This window comes from Meleagris gallopavo, chromosome 14 (genome assembly GCF_000146605.3).
Source record: "Meleagris gallopavo isolate NT-WF06-2002-E0010 breed Aviagen turkey brand Nicholas breeding stock chromosome 14, Turkey_5.1, whole genome shotgun sequence".
NCBI lineage: Eukaryota > Metazoa > Chordata > Aves > Galliformes > Phasianidae > Meleagris > Meleagris gallopavo.
In genome coordinates this window covers 15,038,539-15,056,972 of record NC_015024.2, presented here as the reverse complement: position 1 = coordinate 15,056,972, position 18,434 = coordinate 15,038,539, and the positions used below count along the sequence as shown (strand labels likewise).

Sequence of the window (18,434 nt, the reverse complement as noted above, 5' to 3'; positions counted from 1 at the left end):
TTATAATCAATGTTATTGACAATCCTAAAAATGCTGTACTGTTATTTCAGTCTTAGAGGGGGGAGGAAAAAAGTCTATTAACATCAAATCAAAGTGAATTGAGAAAGTAGCTTTTAAACAATGTTTTTCTGATAATTTTGAACCGTGTTTTCCACAGTAACACTTCCAGGCCTAAAACCCAGCCCTGCTCCCTGGAGGTTAACGAAGTTGCTGGAGGAGGGCTTCCATTTTCTTTAAATAGCTGACACATTCGGTTTTGATTCTGGCCTGTGGGCTGCAAAGATAACTCCTGCCTGGTGTAACATAACACAGACTAAATAATGAATTCCTGATAGCTGACATGTGTGAGACACTGGGGTTTATCGGTACGTGAGTGATAAATGCAGCCTGCAACAGGAAGAGGTTTGTGTGCAAGATAGGCTCCCACGCTGCAGCTACAGGGGAACTGGCTCAGGAGCTCCCACAGTGACAAACTTCATTAAAGAACAGAATAAGTGCTTAGTCTACGGGCAGAAAACTGGTATCAACAATCTTAATTAAGAGTGAGTGCTCCCTCTTAAATTTTGGGTAGTGTTTGCTTGGGAGGATGGTTATTCTGCCAGATAAACAGAGGAATGTTGGTGCACAAGAGCATGGAAATAATGGCGAGGACAGTGCTAGGAAGGAGCTGCCTGGACAAAGCTACCAGCTCTGTGATTGTGTGGCACCTGCTAGCTGCAATGCTGGCCTGCAGAGCAGCCCAGCTCCAGGAGAGGACACACTGAGGGCTGCTGGTTCCAGCTTGCTCAGCCTATTTTCAGAAACCTCACCATGTTCAAATGGCCAAAGCTCCAGGTGTGGTCTGAGCTTGGGTCAAAGCAAAGCACAGGTTTGCAGCACATCCCCAAGTTGTCCCTACTTGCCTGTTTGCATCCTGGAGAGGTCTGAGAGGTCTCGTAGTGGATCCACACGGTGCTTGGCCCAGAAAGGGACCCTGATGTTGGTGTCAGCACAGTGACAGAAAGCTGAGCGCAGTCCTTATGCCTCTGTCAGCCCCAGTGTGTCCTTTCCAGCAGGGTATGGGCTGTACTGGTGGGTGAATACACAGCCAGCAGGATTCACTCTCAAGGTGATCTGGTGCCTGTCATAGACACCCATTCAATTTAGTTGGGATTTTCTTAATTGCGTATTTTAAATGCCTCTGCAATGGTATTTACAGAGACTTTCTCCAGCACAGCCCACTGTTCCCAGTTGGTCATGTCCATGCAGCTGAGAAATCAGTGCTGAGCATTCTGCTCTTGTGCGTGCACTCACTTTGCTCCATGGCTTCTTGTTTGCTGAGTGAGTCACTGTGTATTTTGCCTTTTGGCTGTGACTCCACTCTCTGTGCACTTCTCCTTTAAATACCTCTCTGGGTGCTTGCTTGTGAACCATTAACTCTATTTTGGTTATTTCAGCAACAGGTTTTTTCTACTGGTACTGCTTGTAGATTCATAAAGTTCAGGGCAGACCAAAGTTTATGCTATCTCTGCAATGATGTCAGTTTAGTTTTATTATTTTTTTTATTTTTAATAGGACACTTGGAAAAAAAAAAGAAGAAATGAAGGGCTTCTGAGGAATTAGTACAGTATGCTTATGCAGCAGATGAGTTGGCATGAATTAGGTACAGAAATGCTGAGTAAAAAACTAGATATAGGAAAAAAAAAGCATACTGCAAGTAATTCAACAGTCTGGTCTCTTGGGGTTTGCTGCTTGCACATGGCAATGTAGCTCTAATAGTTTCAGAAATAGTAAATAAAGTATCTTTATGTACATGATATCAGTACACTTTTGGGAGGGGCAGCAAAGAGATCATTGTCTTTTTATTCATACGTGAGTCTCCCTCGACAGCCCTTTCTTTATTCCTCCTTTTCATGTAAGGCTGTTCTAGCCTTAATCCGGGCTCTGTGCTGACTCTGGACAAAAAGACAGAATATCCTCATTTGTTTTTTCCTCCCTTGTGATGGCTGGGATCTACTCAGTGGTGCGTGCTCTGTGCCTAGAGGAAATGAGACGACAGCTTTTCAGCTACAGCCTCTTGCTTTTGCAGACTTGTCAGGCCTTCATTGTTACATGGATACTTTATTTTTCTTGTGGTTGCCTGTATCTCTGTATCAGCAGGCAGAGCTGTGATAACAGGCTGTAAACTTTGCTGCTGCACTCAGACATGCTAAAAAGCCACAATTAATGTGGCTAATCTGACTGTTGTGCGAACAGGAAGAGAGAGCGTGAGCGTTAGAAATAACAGCCGGTCGTTGTGAGGCAGAGCTGAGGATCCTTCAAGCGTTGTAGCAGCAGTGAACGGTCGTATTTTGCTTTGCAGTGAATCCCAGCTAAAGCAGAGCCATCCTGCTTTGTCTAATCTGACAGAGAAAACCTAGAGACATGCACTGCTGATGCAGCTGAGCAGCTTTGTATGTGTGGATATGGGACTGACCAGTGGCAATCAGCACCAGAGGATTCAAACACCAAAGGGCTTTATCTTCAAAACCAGGGAAATGGTCCCTGCAAAAGGGGAATCTAAATGGTGCCTCGTTGGACAATGAAAATCTGGGAGCATCTCACTCACTTGCCTGGTCTCTTATGTCCTCGGAGAGAGATGTACATGTGTATAGCTGATGCAAAAGATTGTTTTTCTATAACGTTCCTGTTCCATCTTTAGAGGTCAGTGGGTAGGTCACCAAACTCCTAGCGATGAACAGGTGCTGCTTTTTCAGAGGGTCAGGCAGGGCTCAGGAAGCTGAGAAACTAGCCTGAAGGCTGGAACTGGAGGTCGGACACTAAAGGTGAAGCTGGTGTTGCAGCACAACATGGAAATCCCTGAGCCAGCAGCGTGGCTGCAGCAGAGATGCGCAGCAAGCCTCAAGCATTTGCCTGGCATTGAAAAAGCCATCTGCACTCTTTATCGTGTTCCTTTTCATGTATAAGGCTTGGAAAGCTCTTATAAATGCTTCTTCAAATACCTTTCTGAGCAGGCAGTTCTTATCTGGTATTCAAGTGGCAAACTGCAGCCCTGCATGGTAGAGCTCCCCGCTGGCCAGGGGACATTGGGCTCTGGCTGCCCCTGCAGATGGGAGCCCTGTGTGCACAGGCATTCTGGATCCCAGTTGTCCTTCAATGGAAAAATAACTTTCTTGAGTGTGCCAGCAGACCATGAACTGAAAGGCTGGGAAATGATGGGAAACGTCTGGCATTTGTCACAAAGGAGGATTTGTCAGGGAGTGCTTTTCAAAATCCTGCTGCCAAGATCCTGCTGCTCTGACATACTCAAAAGCTGCTAAATCAATGGTCTCTCCCCTTACCTTCTCTGCTCTGTCTTCCCCCTTTTTTTTCTCTTGCACTTTTAACCCTGCTCATTATTATCATTTTTTTTTCCCCTCTTGCTTTGCTGCTTCCTTCTCACACCTGTTCCTTGTAGTACCTTGGGAGGCTGATCCACCTCCACTGGAGCATGCAAGGCATCCCACTCTTCCTTTCTGTTTGCTTTAAAACATAACGAAAACCTACAAAAAATGCACCTGCTGCTAAAGCAGTCCCACTGCCACGTGGTGATGGCGGCCCATGTTGCTGCCTTTCATCTCAAGTCATATGGAGGGGAACAACTTGGAGACCTTGGTGATGCCAGGTAGGTGTTGGATTGGACATTGGCAGCTCTAGAATCAGTAGCATGGGCTGTTTTTGTACACGTAGAGCATTCATTGAGTTTTATCACTAGCTCTAAGCATCTTGAACAGAGTAAGAAGGAAACTCTTTATCTTGCATGTGATTTTTGAAAAGTAGCTGCTGATTTTTGATGTGCTTTTCAGGTTAATTTGTGAAGCTGGTCAGTGTTTTTCTATGAACAAGGCCATTCTAAATTCCACCAACAGTATAGCCAAAATCCACTACTAGAATAAGCCAAATGTGAAATAAAGATCCAGGAATAACTTGCTAATGATCATGCTGAAGAATAAGAACAAGTGTTTACGCAAGGATAAAAGGCTTCAAGAACAAAGGGAAATCACCATACAATGAACTTTCCCCAGTAATAAATCCCTACCTTGAAAAGTGTCATCAACACAGTTCAGCAGAGACACACACCTGCTATCATTTTAGTCAGTGAAAAAGTTGTCTGAAGTCCTGTCCTTATCAAGGTATCAATATTTACAAAGTAGATGTGGGTTGATTAACTTCATGCTGTAGTCCAACGATATTGCTTTTGTTGCTGTGGGTGTGGCTACTTCTCTTCACATTTTATGCTAATCTCATTAACCACATCTTGTTACATCTACGTCTATTACCTTGAATTACTGCATTAGCAACAGGCATAAGCTGTTTGTGACAGTGGGAATGAGGAAAAGTGTGTGCAGCCATTAACTAATTAGTATAGATCTGTAAATCTTTGCTTGTCAGGGAGTGTTGTATCATGTGATTACAAGCTGTGAAGATGCACTTTCAGGGAGCATAAATGTCTTTTTCAATTTTCAGTTATGTGCTTTCAGCAGAGGATGCCCCAGTAACGTGACGTGGTCCCTTAGGTTTCTGGTGAGCTTTTAGAAGGATGTCTAAAATATCATGGGAAGGCTAATAGACTGTAGGAAGGACATAGCATTGGTACTGGTTTGCTGCTAGAGATCAGTTGGACACAGGAACTTCTATTCATAGTATGGCATGTGGTTAAATACTGTGACTGGTTATTCTGGAGGCAAGCTGCCCTTCAGTCTCTGTAGAGCTGACGCTGATGAGTGGAAAATTAAACTGAATACCAAGAATGAGAGACAAGGATCAGTGTGAGGAGGTTCTGATGTAGATGTTCATGATCAGTCCAAGTTCTGCTCAATACCAGCTGGGGAGAAATCTCCCCTGTACAGCATGGGAAGGAAAGGGTCAGTTGGCTTGTTTTCTTTAATTCTTCTCCATGGTGGAAAAAATACTTCAGATAAGTGTTCTCCTAGATTCCCCTCCTGGGAAATAAACAAACCTTTTGCCAAAAATGTTCAGTCCTGTTGACTTTGGGCTCTTTATGCATTGGACTCATGCCACAACCTGCCAGCCAAGAAGCCCCTTCGTGGCAGAGGTCAGATGGAACACAAGTAGGCTTTGTGGTCCCAACAGCCAGGCCTGCTGCTCTGAGGAGAACCACTACCTTTGCCCATGGCCACAGCAGGAGCACCATCTGTCTGGTTGGACAGTGGGTTGGGTAGGACATCTGGGGCCTGGAGTGTCTGCTCTGCAATGTCTGGGTCATCTGGTGGTTCTGCTGAAACTAAACAGGAACAGGTAATAATTCAACCTGTCGCTCCTATCTGCAGTTGTCACCTCTGAGGAACAGCTGGGTCCAAGAGGGCTTGGGAAAGTGATCCTAAGGGTCAAGGGGAGACGTGCTTGGTCTCCTCTCTGCAGATGGAGTGATAATGAACTCTCTTGAAGGAAGGAAGATGTCTGTTTGAGGCTTTTATTATCTGTGAAGCTGTGAATCATCCCAGATATTAATCCTTGAGTGTGCAGTCAGCAGATCTGTGCTGCACAGTGCCAGCGTGCTTCGGAGGCATTCAGCACACAAAGATCTGTGCCCTGTTCTCCAGATCTTTCACTTTTTTTCTAGGATCGTTTCACGTTTAATCTTACAGTTATGCTTCTCATAGACTATTGGGCCTCATAAATCCATTTTGATAGGGAACAGAGCACAGATCTACAAGATCGACCAGACAGGAGACTGCATCCCTTTAGCAAGAAAAGTCATAAGGACCAACTTTGCCTCTTAAAAGAGGTGTATTCTCTGCTATTTCAAGAAACTGGATTTCATTCATAGATTGGCAGAAGAACAGAAGAGTTCCAGCCCTTCTAAAAGTTGTCACAGCTTCCTGGACTGCTTGCTACTGAGCTGCCCCAGGGTCCATGGTTCTGGCTTGATGGTGGAGGGGTGGACCCCATCTTGCATCACATAAGTGATGGCAGCACTTTAGTCACAGTGTGTCCCAACATATGGAACATGATGTGGCATTTCTGTACACAGCTGCCAGATCTGGTGACATTTCTGCAGTATATGATGAGGGTGCTGCTGACCCCCAGCATTGTTTTCATCAGTACTTCCAGTACTTCAGCCCTTGTTTTGGCTGGCAATGAGATTTCTGAACAGAGAACTTAAAGACCTGCTATTAAAGCTCTGCATATGAATAGTAGGGGTTGAGAATCTGTATTTAGAGGAACAGTCCTTTTGTTTGGTAAAAATGAGCTGTTTTGTTATCGCTTCCTTGTGAAACCCTCTCCTCCTTCACTATTTCCCTGCCAGCCCTGACTCTTAATGCAGCCATTGCAATTATAAATCAGGCTTTAAAAAAGCAGGAAATCTTTATTTTTAATAATTAATTACCCTGAGTCTATGATTAAAGTTGGAAGGGGGCTCAGGAGGTCATGTAGCCCAGCCTCCTGCTCTGAGAAGGTCAGCTATGAGATCAGAATAGGTTGCTCAGGACTTTGTGGGATTTTTTTCCCTCATTTTGGGGTACTTTTTTGTTTTGACTCTGGTTCCTGAGGCCTCAGGAGGATTCACATGTCCCTACAAAGCCCTGGTAATCTACAAGCTGGGACATCATATAGCATCTTGATCCCATCAGTAGGCTTTTAAGGGGCAAACAAAACTACTCTGCTTGTGTGAGCACTGGCTGTATAAGTGCTGAGAGAAGAGATCCTGATTTTCCGCCCAGATGTCCCTGTTCATGGCAGTTGGGTGCTTGCCAGTTTGGGGAAAAAAAAAAAAAAAGTGCATATTCCTGGCTTTGCTGGCTGAAAAGCTCAGTAACAACAGCTCCTGCATGCTAATTGACCTCTTTTTGGCAACTTCATCAAAGACGCTGCAGAATAAGGAGGCCGCTGATTGAACTGTTTCTTCATCCCCAGAGGTGGTCCCTCTTAGGGTTGAGGCGCATTGTCAGGGCTGGGGGAGAACCTTGGAAGGCGAATAGCCAGAAAGCTGTCACTTACTTCGCCTTCCTTCTGATATCTGCCACGAGACTGGAGATGTGAGTGGTTTCCTGCACCTCCATCACCTCCTCCATCCCACAGAGCAGCTTCCATGCTGCAGCTGCCCTACAGGTGCTCGCAAGGAGGGGAGAGTGGGTGATGTAGCTCAGAGAAAATCTGTAATGCTGTAGTCTGATGGAAACAGCTCACGAGTGGGGAACCACCTTCAAGGAAAACCTGGCTGCTGAAGCCGAGGCAGATGCTGATGAACTTGACTGCATTCTTTTCTCAGAGCAGTCGTGTTCGTGCTTGTTCATGCTGCTGCAAAGGCATGCAGAAATCCTGCAGAAATGAGGCGTGCAACTTTCAGCTGATTAATTAGCGGAGCATGAAAAGAGAGAATATTAACCATTTTGCTGGTGCCTACTAATAGGTTTTAAAATATTTTGCTGGTTCTTCTTGTTGTTGCTTTTGTGACAAATGGCATTTGCATACTTCAAAAACTTTATTTTGTTCCAGGCTGGACCAAAAGTCCAAAATATTTGAACTTTCTCCTCAATATGAAGCCCAGAAAAACTCCTTTAATTACAAATATTTCATAGCGTATGAACTGAAATCCTTTGTTGTTAATCAGATCAGTGTTAAACTCTCAGATCTGACAAATACCATGCTGGAATCTGTTGTCTCTTGGGGAGGATTTTAGCTAAAGATAGAGCAAAAATAGCACCGCAAGCGTTGCCTTTGGGCGAAAGCTTTCCTCCTGCAGCTGTTGAGTGCTCATTCCCTACTCAGCAAACAAAGCCAAGTGTGTGCAAAATAAATATTGATACCATACTCCTGCCACAGTGGCCTGGCTGACTCCATAATCACGTGTCTGTATAATGAGTTACAACAGGAGCTTGCACGACACCACATACATCACTGTCATGTGAGAGGGCAGATAGAGTTACGTTGCTATGATGGCCTGATATGGGGCAATGCTGCATGTGCACCCCAAGAACAGTGCCTTTTCCTGTTGCTGAAACTGATGATTTGTATCTGTGATTCACCAGCAGTGACTCTGTGCCTTTTTTGCTTTTAGTGATGAAAACACTCGGAAAGACTTGAAGACGCTGCCTGTCTTTCCCACCAAGACACTGCAGGAACATCCATCACTTGCTTACTGGTGAGCTGTTTAATTCAATTTAAATGTAAATCTTTGCTGTGGATGGCAATGACAGGACTGCTCTTAGACAGTCTTGCAAACTGTTTTTACAGTTCTCAGCCTGTGTTATAAAGGACTTCAAGTTAATCACTTGTGTTCAAGCGTTTCCAGTTTTAGAAGGTTATGAATTACACAAGAGCCGATGCAAATCCCTCACTGAAAGTTCAATCATGTTAATGAATCGGAGTAAGCGGGGTACCACACATTAGAAAGAGCTAATCTGAACCCCAGCCAAGTCTGTGTTTGGAAAGAACACCTTTTCAACCAACAAGCAGCAGAACCTCTGTGATGTGCTGACCTTGGCTGGTGCCAGGTGCCCACCCAGCCACTCTCATGCTCCTCAACGGGTCAAGGGGAGAAAGGGAAGATCAGTTCTGTGGCATGAATGTGCCATGAAAGAAACAACACTTGGGATGAATCGACAATATTGTTTCCTTGTAATTCATGCCCTTTATTTGGGTTTGACTCTCTCATTTATTTCATTTTTCAGACTTGATGTATACTTGATGTATTTTCACGTGTGCTGGCCCTCTGTTATGATTTATTTTTCAGAATGAATACTGTTGAGTTTTTCTTTGCATTTGGGTGTCTGACACTTACTAAGTGCATATTTCATGTTCTGCTTAAAACAAGACGTTTAAGTATATAGCAGAGAAAAAAAGTGAAAATGCCATTGCTGACAAATCTGTAGTTCTTCATCTATGAAATGCCAGGTGAAAAAGTGCACTAGAGTGAAAAACTTCTGCCCTACATATGGAACACTAACTGGCCCCTGAAGCTCTGGTTCTTTAGAACATGAAATGAATTCGTACAATTAGTACCATTCTTCTGCAGCAGCATCTGCAGCAGATCTGAAACGATTTGTTAATTAGCCCAGAACGCAGCATGCGATGGCGGGGATTAAGATGCAGCTCCATGCTGCTTAATGAAGAGTGGGAAAGAAATGGGTAAGAAACAGAATGTAAGCTAGAGTGAGAAATGCACAGAGGGGCACTTCTCTGCATGCGGGCACCTAAATGTCAGCATGTGCTGTCATATGTGGAAAAGTCGGTGAGCCTCTAAGTTGGTTTTTGTGCCTGTTTTGCAGTGAGGATAGAGTCATTGAACACTATACACAAATAAAAGGTCTGACCAGAGGACAAGCCATTGTTCAGTGAGTATGACACTTAAAAACATCACCTTTATAAGTCAATGCTTATTGTTTCTCTTCTCCTGAGAAGACTCTTTTGGTCCTTGTCGCTTGCAAACTTCATTTTTTGTATCTTATCCGAATTATCTTTTATGGAGTGATATTTTCCAGGCGAGGAAACCCGTGATAAATTTCCTCTACCAAATACCTCTCATGTAGAAGAACCAACTTGGATTCCATTCGTAGCACTTTCTCCGTACCCTGTTTGCTGTCACTTAATTTTCACACCAAACTCTAAGGGAAAACCATATCTTATGTTCTGTAAGGAAGACAAACACATCTTTGTTCAAATACTCAGAATTTAGTTCTCAAAAAACGAGGTCTTGCAGGATGACCAAGAAGGTTGAGATGACTTCCATAGCCACGTGCTGCAGACAACTTGCAGGCTTTGTCGCGTAGCTCAGTGCCTGCAGCTCTGTCTCAGTAGTTCAGGGGCTTCTTTCAACAGGAACAGAGAAAAAAATTATCTGTTCAGTGATTTTCTGCATTGCATCGTGAAACAATTGTACAACTGCCTAAACAATTTCATTTGGAGTCTATCCATTTTTACCAAAGCAACATCATGAAATAATTAGAGGCAGATATTTCCCAAAGGCTTAAGTTTAGTGCAGAACTGGAAGCTTTGCTTTCTGTTCTCTGAATTTCTGATAAGAGATTGAATGCTTTGTTGTATGAGAAATCTCCCATCCATTTTATCTGGGCCAAAATACCACATCTTTCTTGAGCCTGGCTGATAGGTTTTTTTTCTTGAAGACATAGGCATTAAATCATTACAGCTTTCAAAATATGCAAATGATAAATGACATGTCCTGAATGTATGTGTGAAAAAAATATGTTAATAGATATCATTTCCTCTAGAAAAATTAATCTGATAGGCTATAAATCTGTCTACAGGTACATGAGAGTGGTAGAAGCTTTGCCAACATATGGTGTCCATTACTATGGAGTAAAGGTTAGTAAATGTCCATAGATAATGTGATTGTTTAGCTTATTACACGTGATTACATTCCTAAAGGAGCAATTTGATGATTCAGTACCCTCCTATCAAGAATTAAACCTCACATTTTTCAACCTTTTTACTTTTTGCCTCTTCAGTATTATTTTTAGAGTGGTTTCAGAAAGCAGCAAAACATTGTGCTAAAGAAGACAGAGAGGAACCCCCATTCAAAACCTTCTGTGGTTCTATCAGGAGCTAAATTTGTATCAGCTTAACTAAACTGGATATCACTTCTAGATTTGAAGTAATTAATGTTTGCTGCAGAGCATTTCTAATTAATAAAAAAAAGTAGAAAAGACAGCTTCTAAGTGACAGGTGATCAGTGGGTGCATATGTAAAGAGGAGTAACGCTGTATAGTAGAGTGGTATTTTTGGAGAATGATGAAAATGCAACATTTATTCCCATTTGTAGAGCAGAGACTGGACAAAAGTGTTTTCTTGCAGAAGAGCTCAGCAGGGGTGACGTCTCCATACTTTCAGTTATGGCCTTGACAGTGGTACCTGAGAAGCTGATGGTTTGCACTGTTCTTCTGCAGCTGTGTCACGCCTGAGTTTCATGGATGCAGTCACTGGCCACGGTTTTTTTCTGTCCCATATCCCTACCACAGCCACCTCTTGCAAGGAGTGACACCCATTTGTTTCAGCAGTGCTTGCTGCTTTTTTTGTCCACTTTGCACAACCACCGCATAGTTTCTTACCTCTGCCTGAGAAGGCAATGGAAAAAAGTTTCAACGTTCACTTTAGCAATCCACTTCACATCAATTTGTTTGCAAAAATTGTCCTTGTTCCTTACCTACCTGTACTTGTCTCAGAATGAAACAAGCTGTAATCTTGGAATTGCTTGCTTCTTAAGTAGCTCTTGGTTCATGCAGGCTTCTTTTTTCAGGATAAACAAGGAATCCCTTGGTGGCTTGGAATAAGTTATAAAGGAATAGGCCAGTACGACTTACAAGACAAAGTTAAACCCAGAAAAGTAAGTTTTCTGCATCTGAATTTTCTATTTGGGGTGGGGATGGGGAGGTGTTGCATGCTGGGATGTACTTGTTTAAGCTATTGTTTATCGATCTAGTGAGCAAAATACAAAGGTCTGGAGGCAGAAGAATTCTGTTAAATTCAGTAAAATTCTGCCCTCTCACGTAATACTGGAAATTAATGTGCCACGGTGAGCAGCTGCCTTTGGGTGCTTTGTCTTCTTGAATTTGGTGGTCTTAGGGCAGTCTCCATGGGAATCTTGGCAGACTCCAATGATATCTGCAGAAGCATGAAGCAACTGGGCTTCCGCACATCCCAGTGTAAAGACCTTCTTCACAGGCAGCATTTCCTTTGGCTTTCAGAGATGTGCTTTGTGTGTGAAATGATGAACAGATGTCTGTGAAATACAAGATGAACTGGATGGAGCTGCAGGCTTGCGTGGGCAACTGTATGCTTCTGTGACACAATGAATTATAAGAGGGAACTGAGAGTAAATGCCAAATCATGGAAGTCGTTCTCCTTTTCCACTTCCCTTCTCCCCAGCATATCTTCTCCAGGTGAACTCTGCCAGCAATTTCAGTTGTTGCTTAAATGGGGCAGAGGGTCCCATATTCCACTGCTGGCTCCCCTCAGCCACCCATCAGTCAGCCCTGACAGGCTCTGCTGGCGGCCCTGGAAATCCATCCTGCAGCCCAAGCACACGCTGCGTTGGGAACTCGTCCAGCCCTGTAGATGCATAATTCTCACTGACATGAGACTGAGGCCTGCAATCTTTGAGGAGCTGGTTAACACCGTTGGCAGTGGGTAGGAGCCAAGGGTGCATGTGAGGGAACCGTGCTGTTGGGCTGGATGTGAATGGTTTCTTTCTGGTCGTGTCTTTGTTGGAATGCTGAAGCCATGAGGAGGTGCAGACATGGGGTTTTGCTGTTCTCTTTTCCCTGGAATTGTCTGGGCAGGAGTTCACATGAAGTGTGTGCTTCCTGCCAGGGAATTTCACATCTGCAAAATGATATTGTTTAGTGCATTTGTGCCAAAAAAACACTGCTTAACAGAACTTCCTCGTGAAGAGCAATTCCCTTTCAAGTTCCCAACTTGATCTTTTTGCAAGACAGGCTATGACTTGGTCTCTTTGGTGCTATATTTATTCATCTGTGTGTCCAAGACTGAACTCCAAGTCTGTGCTTTGTGCAGTAGAACGCTTGAATTAGCCCCAGGTGTCTTTTACCATGTGTGTTAAAAGATGACACTGACACAAGAGGAGCCCTAGAAAATCAAGCCAACGTTAATATAGCATTGATCATCAGAGAGCACCAAGCAGCTCCTCTTGCTCTTTCAGTGCTTTCCTGTATTTGGACATCTATGAGATTTTTCCTATCAGACCCAATACAGACCGTTCTCCAGCCAAGATGTCCAGCTGGGACCATCAGCTCTCTCCAAGAAAATATGGCCTTGCCTGGCTAGAAGCATTGCTTCGCCAAGCACTTCATATGCTTGAGGATTTCGGTTTACAACATCAACCAGACAGATGAAGGAAATTTTTTGAGGCCAGCAGGGCCCAGATACCAAGTCACACCCTGCTACAGTTTCTTATGGGGTGTTGCCTTTGAACGCAGCAGGAGTTACATTTAGAGGAAGAACTTTAAAAAATAAATAAGCCAAAAATATCCCCAACCAAACAGCATTCAGAAGTCACCTTTTCTGTAGAGGTGTTGCAATGGAAATTGTAACAGTTCTATGCTGTACTGTAATTATCATTATAATTATACAAGGGAGAATGGAGATCAAAAGGGAAGGTGGGGAAGAGAGGCTTAAATGCAGAGGGAAAGTTTAATGCCAGTAAGCTCATGGAAAAAGCGTGGATGGGTACAGCTATAGTATCGCAATGGGCTCATGGATTTGTGTCTGGTGCTGATGGGAGAGGATAAGAATGGCAGAACCTCTGTTTGTGCTGAGTCCTGCCTACGTTTAACACCAAAACAGGTTGCCCAAGGAGGTTGTGGATGCCCCATCCCCGGAGGCATTCAAGGCCAGTCTGGATGTGGCTCTGGGCAGCCTGGTGTTGGTGATCCTGCACATAGCAGGGGGTTGAAACTAGATCTTTGAGATCCTTTTCAACCCAGGCCATTCTATGATTCTATAATTAACATGTGACTAAAAATGCAGCTTATTTATACGAAGGATATTTGAAATACACAGTGCACTTCTAGTGTGAACTATGGAAATAGTTGGAATGAGATCACTGTTCAGGGAGTGAGAGCACACTGGGTGTAGAGGTGCCCATCCAGTCCGGACTTGGTTTTGGAGTTAAGATACTGAAACACTGCTGTTTGTTCCAACACAATCTCACTGTCTGTGCTATGGCAGGGAGAAGTTTGCCTTTAACCAGTATTGTTATTTGTTGGTATTCAAAAATATATCAAAATAAATTTTTAGAGAGAGAATAGCCTGTATAGCTTGTCAAAATCTCCAGGGAGCAGGCACTACCATTCTTTCCAAAGCAGCAAGAGGGAAGTAGGCATGTAAATTATGTCTGCCTGTCTGAGCAGAAGTGCTAGTTCTGCTGGATTTAGCAGAATTTTCTTGCTCTCCTCTCTGAGAAGGAGCCAAACTCACAACTGCCATGTGCTGGTGTTATCCTGCTGTTTATACTGTGGATCAGAAGTGCCGTTGTGTTTATCCCCAGCCATCTGGGAGAGAGCGTCCTGATTGTGTTCCACTTCTCCAGCTAGTGATGTTTAAATATACATAGGTCTGATTAATTCAGTAACAGGGGAAGGTTGAGTCCAATCCTAATGGATTGAAACTCGGCTGGCCTTCCCCATTTTTAAAGATGCAAGCGATCTTTGGATGTGCAAACCCTTCTGAGATCTGTTGAAATGGGAAAGCCGCTGAGATTCAGGCAGGAGATGTGGAGCTGGTGCCTGTGCTTCTCTTAAATTCCCACCTGGTTTTGCTGTGCTCCTTGTGTCGTTTGTGTAACAGCAAAAGCTGCTCTCAGATATGGCTGCATTTGTTTGATAGTGGGCATATGTTCAGAGATAAATCCACATTCAGAAATATATATATAGTGTATGTGTGTGTGTGTATGTGTGTGTATAAGTAATCAACTGCTTCTACTAATGTAGCATCAATTGATTCCCAACCATCCTCCTCAAAGGGTGAAATCTTTTGGCTTTATCCAAGTAGGTCTTTAGGCAAAGAAGCCTAAATATGAGCCTTGGAGCACTGTGGTTATCCCAGGATTTTGTTGTTGGATCAACACTGCTGCTTGAATAGTGTCAAATGCTCTCCACAGGAAACAACTTGCAAGGCAATTGGGTGAAGCAATCTTCAGATACGTATCTCCTGGCCTTTGCCAGAGCTTGTACACGTCACATCAGTCACCCTCAGCACCGCAGCCCATCTGCCTGGGTGCTGTTGGAAGGGATGGTCAGTAACATGGGGCTGGACCTGGCAAACCTGCCAGGTCTGCCTGCGCATGTCAGGTTGGCTGGGAAGGTTGGGTCCCAGCCACTGGTAGTTTGCTGGTTGATCTGCGATTGTTTGAAGAGAGGATTTCTGTCACTGTAAGTTGCTCGTGGAACTTTGTGTTTATTTGGAAGTGGTTTCTAGCTAAGCAGACCCACATTGTACAGCTTTGCATGGACTGTGAGTGATGGGAGCCAAGGGAGAAGATTTGCTCCAGTACTGTAACAGGCTGGAAACAGAGAGCAATTTTTATGTCATTTAGGAAAATCGTCTTCTTTGTGGATAAAAGATGTGGCTCCACACTGGCTGGAGGTTATGCTATGGCTCAGTTGATTATAAACTTGAAGTCTTATAGGGCATAAAAAGACTGAGTTTGCAACCTGCGTTCAGATTTCAGCTCAGACCTGGGATTAGCTCTGCAGTCCTGCTGCTTTGCAAATGCATTCTGCCTTCAGCTGCACTTAATACAGATATCTGCTGCTTGGAGCAGTGCCTCCTGCTCACTATGGAGGGTGTCTGGGTGGCACGCCAAGATCCCATCCCAAATATCTTCTGGGTTGATTAGGAAATGCATGAAACAAGGCCCAGGGCCCAGAGCTTCATATGCTGTTTCAAAACAAGATAGTTCTGTCTTTCATCTCTACCCGTATTCTTCTCACTGGTGAGATAAACAATGTGCTGTCTCCTATATGGAGAGTGCACTGTGGAGCGAGCTGGGTTTACTCTGCGTTCAGCCAAGACCTGGGGATACTCTGGGGGATGGGAATGTGAGAAAGCTGCTTGCTTGCTTGCTTTTCGACTTTTTCCCTCACTTCATTGTGTTTCTGTGGGCGACTCCCTGGTGATAAATGAACTATAGTGTCTGAGGAGAAAAAGTAATCTCACTGTGGTATTGTTTCAAATCTGCTAGAATTTCAATCGTCGTCTTGAATGCATTACGTTCTCAGGAGTGTTTTTGTTAGAGTATACTGATTTTGAAAAGGGTCATATTTATGATATCTCTCTCTTAATTCAGCGTACACTTTCTAAATGCTGATGCTGAAAGTTTTCCCTTGCAGAAGATTTGCTTAACGTAAATTTTCTGTCCTGCTTTGCTGAGCTGCTCAGAACACAATGGTGTTTGTACAGGCTTCTCAGCAGGTGGATCTAATCATGCAGAGATTTCTTTCACTGTGTTTATTTCTCACCGAGTAGAAGCCATTGATTTAGACATCAGATACTAAGCTCGCATAATTATTTAAAATAAACAGGGAGCTGTTACAAGACTGCTCTGAAATTGTGTTCCTTCCAGATGTGCAGAAAGCTGCTCAAGGCTGTGCCCCAAAGGACACACTGCCTTCTGTGGCAGTTGGGTTGCTTGGGTTGCTTGCTGCAGAGACATCTCTGATTCTTACTAGTGCCAATGCCAGTGAGAACCTGGCAAGGTTGGATCGCAGTGCATTCGAAAAGAATGCTATTGAGGAGGTTTTCAGGTAGCTGGCTTAGTATGTGAGAGATGGATGCCTGCAGGTGTGAGCGCTGTCAATTTATGCTGGCACAGGTGAGGGCTGTCTGCCTCCTCCTGCCAGAAGGTGCTGCAGGTGGGGCAGCCTGGCTCTCCTTCCATCTCCTCAGGTGCCTCCCCTTGCAGCCAAGCAGAGCAACTTAAAAAAGAAAAAGAAAAAAAGAGTTCAGCTGGAGGCACTTTGCCAACCAGCACACTGCAGCTGAAGGGCTGAAATGCAGGGTGGTAATTTCCTTCATTGGGGTGGGGTGCATTCCTGTGGGCACAAATCTTTTATGTTTCCTTGGTCTGAATCGCTAGATTTGTCTGGAGATTGCTGTTCCCAGTGAGCTGTGGGGATGCTGGTGGCATCGCAGGCACCACACGTCCCACTGTTGGGCCCTGTGTAAGGGATAATTCTCTCTTCCTGAGGGAGCACTGCCACCAGTGCAGCAGCAAAGCTTGCACATCCTTGCTGCATTACCCAGCGATCCCTCGGGTGGAAAACCCAACACTGGGGTAACTCAGGTCTTGTTGAGAATGTGCCATCACCCTCGGTCTGGGAAATGGCTCTGGTGTGGGGCTGGGCAGCTTCTGGGGCTGGGCAGCAGCACTTGGCTGCACTCTTTAGGATTCCACCCCCCTTGAAAAAAATGCTATTTTAAAAACATTAAACTAAATGCACCAGGCTGAGGGGTGCACTAAGCGCATCGCCCCTTGCCCATTTCTTAAGGCAGGGGCTGTGCTGTGGTGCCCAGACAAACCTGCATTTTATTCAAAACCAGGTGTGAGATCAGCCAGGTTGTAAACCAGCTGCTTCTATTATTAATGTGTCTCCCTGCTTACGCTGTCAGTGTCTGTTTTGTGTCTTGTTAGACTACAATCCAGCTCTTTTTGTATGGGAAAGAGGGTGAGGAGGGTGCTCATTTCGGTCTGTGCTCTGCACTATTGAGAACAGGATCATGAGAGATGAGGAGGTGACCCAAGACAGCCAGCACGGCTTCCCCGAGGGCAGATAGTGCCTCACCAATCTGGTGGCCTTCTACAATGCAGTGACGACATCAGTGGACAAAGGATGGGCAACTGATGTCATCCACCTGGACTTGTGCAAGGCCTCTGACGATGGTCCTACACCACATCCTTATTTCTGAATTGGAGGGATATGGGTTTGAAGAGTGGGCTAATTGGTGGATAAAGAATTGGATGGTCACAGCCAGAGGGTTCTTGACAATGGTTCAGATGGAGGCAGTGACCAGTGGTGTCCCCCAGCAGTCTGTTCATCCGTGGAGGTGTTCAAGGCCAGGCTGGATGGGGCCTTGGGCAGCCTGATTTAGCCAGCAGCATTGGGGATGGTCTTTAAGGTCTCTTCCAACCCAAGCTATTTGATGATTCTGCTATGTAGAAATCTAAAGCTCCTGGTACTTTCAGGAGCTGCAGTTGGGTTGTGGAAGCCTGGCTTGGGCATGGAGGGCTAACGAGGTGCAATCTGGTCACCTGGCAACTCTGCCTTGTCCAAAGAGACCTGAACAAACCTTAAGCAGCCACATCCTGCTTGTAGGGTCACATGGGAGGCCCATAGCATGCTCAGGGGGAGTTTTCCATGAGCAGTAAGGATCTGGCAGTCAGTAGAATGGGAAGGCTATTGAGAAAACATTCATTAACTCAGGTGGACCTAATCATCTGGTTAAAGGGAACATACATTGCAAAACTTCCACACACACACACACAAAAAAAAACCAACATGATAATTATTCCTAATTGTATTTCCAGCCCTCAAAAACCAGTTTCAAATTTCCTTTTTTTTTTTTGTTAACAACTGTTTAGTCTTTGCATGTGTGGGTAGTTCAGGTACAACTGAAATGAGGAATGATTTTGAAACATGTCTTTGTAGAATTAGGTAGCATTTGATGAGAGCAGGAAACCTGTAGTAACAGTTTCCCAAGTACAGTACTGGTGCTCTAAATGCATTTGGGGTAGCACTGCTGCTGGCTGTGGGCAGCCCCCCATGCCAGGCACTGTCACTGGGTGAGCCCTGCACTTCTTGGCCCCTTGGGAGCACAGTGTTGGGTCTCAGCCACTTCCAAGCAATCTTAAAACGTGAAAGATTTTTTTACTATTATTTTTTTCCTCTTTTTCTCTTCCCTTCCTCCTTCTCTCCCAC

At 44.5% G+C, this 18,434-nt stretch overlaps 1 protein-coding gene across 6 annotated transcripts in view; it reads left to right on the top strand.

Moving 5' to 3' along the window:
• Positions 1–18,434, top strand: part of FRMD4B (FERM domain containing 4B) — a 106,552-nt gene that overhangs the window by 72,606 nt on the left and 15,512 nt on the right. For all 6 annotated transcript variants that reach the window (XM_003210179.3, XM_019620212.2, XM_019620211.2 and 3 more), the window contains 4 exons: positions 8,042–8,125; positions 9,252–9,317; positions 10,248–10,305; positions 11,237–11,323. In XM_003210179.3, coding sequence (XP_003210227.1) covers positions 8,042–8,125; positions 9,252–9,317; positions 10,248–10,305; positions 11,237–11,323 — 295 coding nt within the window. The remainder of the gene's footprint in view (positions 1–8,041; positions 8,126–9,251; positions 9,318–10,247; positions 10,306–11,236; positions 11,324–18,434) is intronic.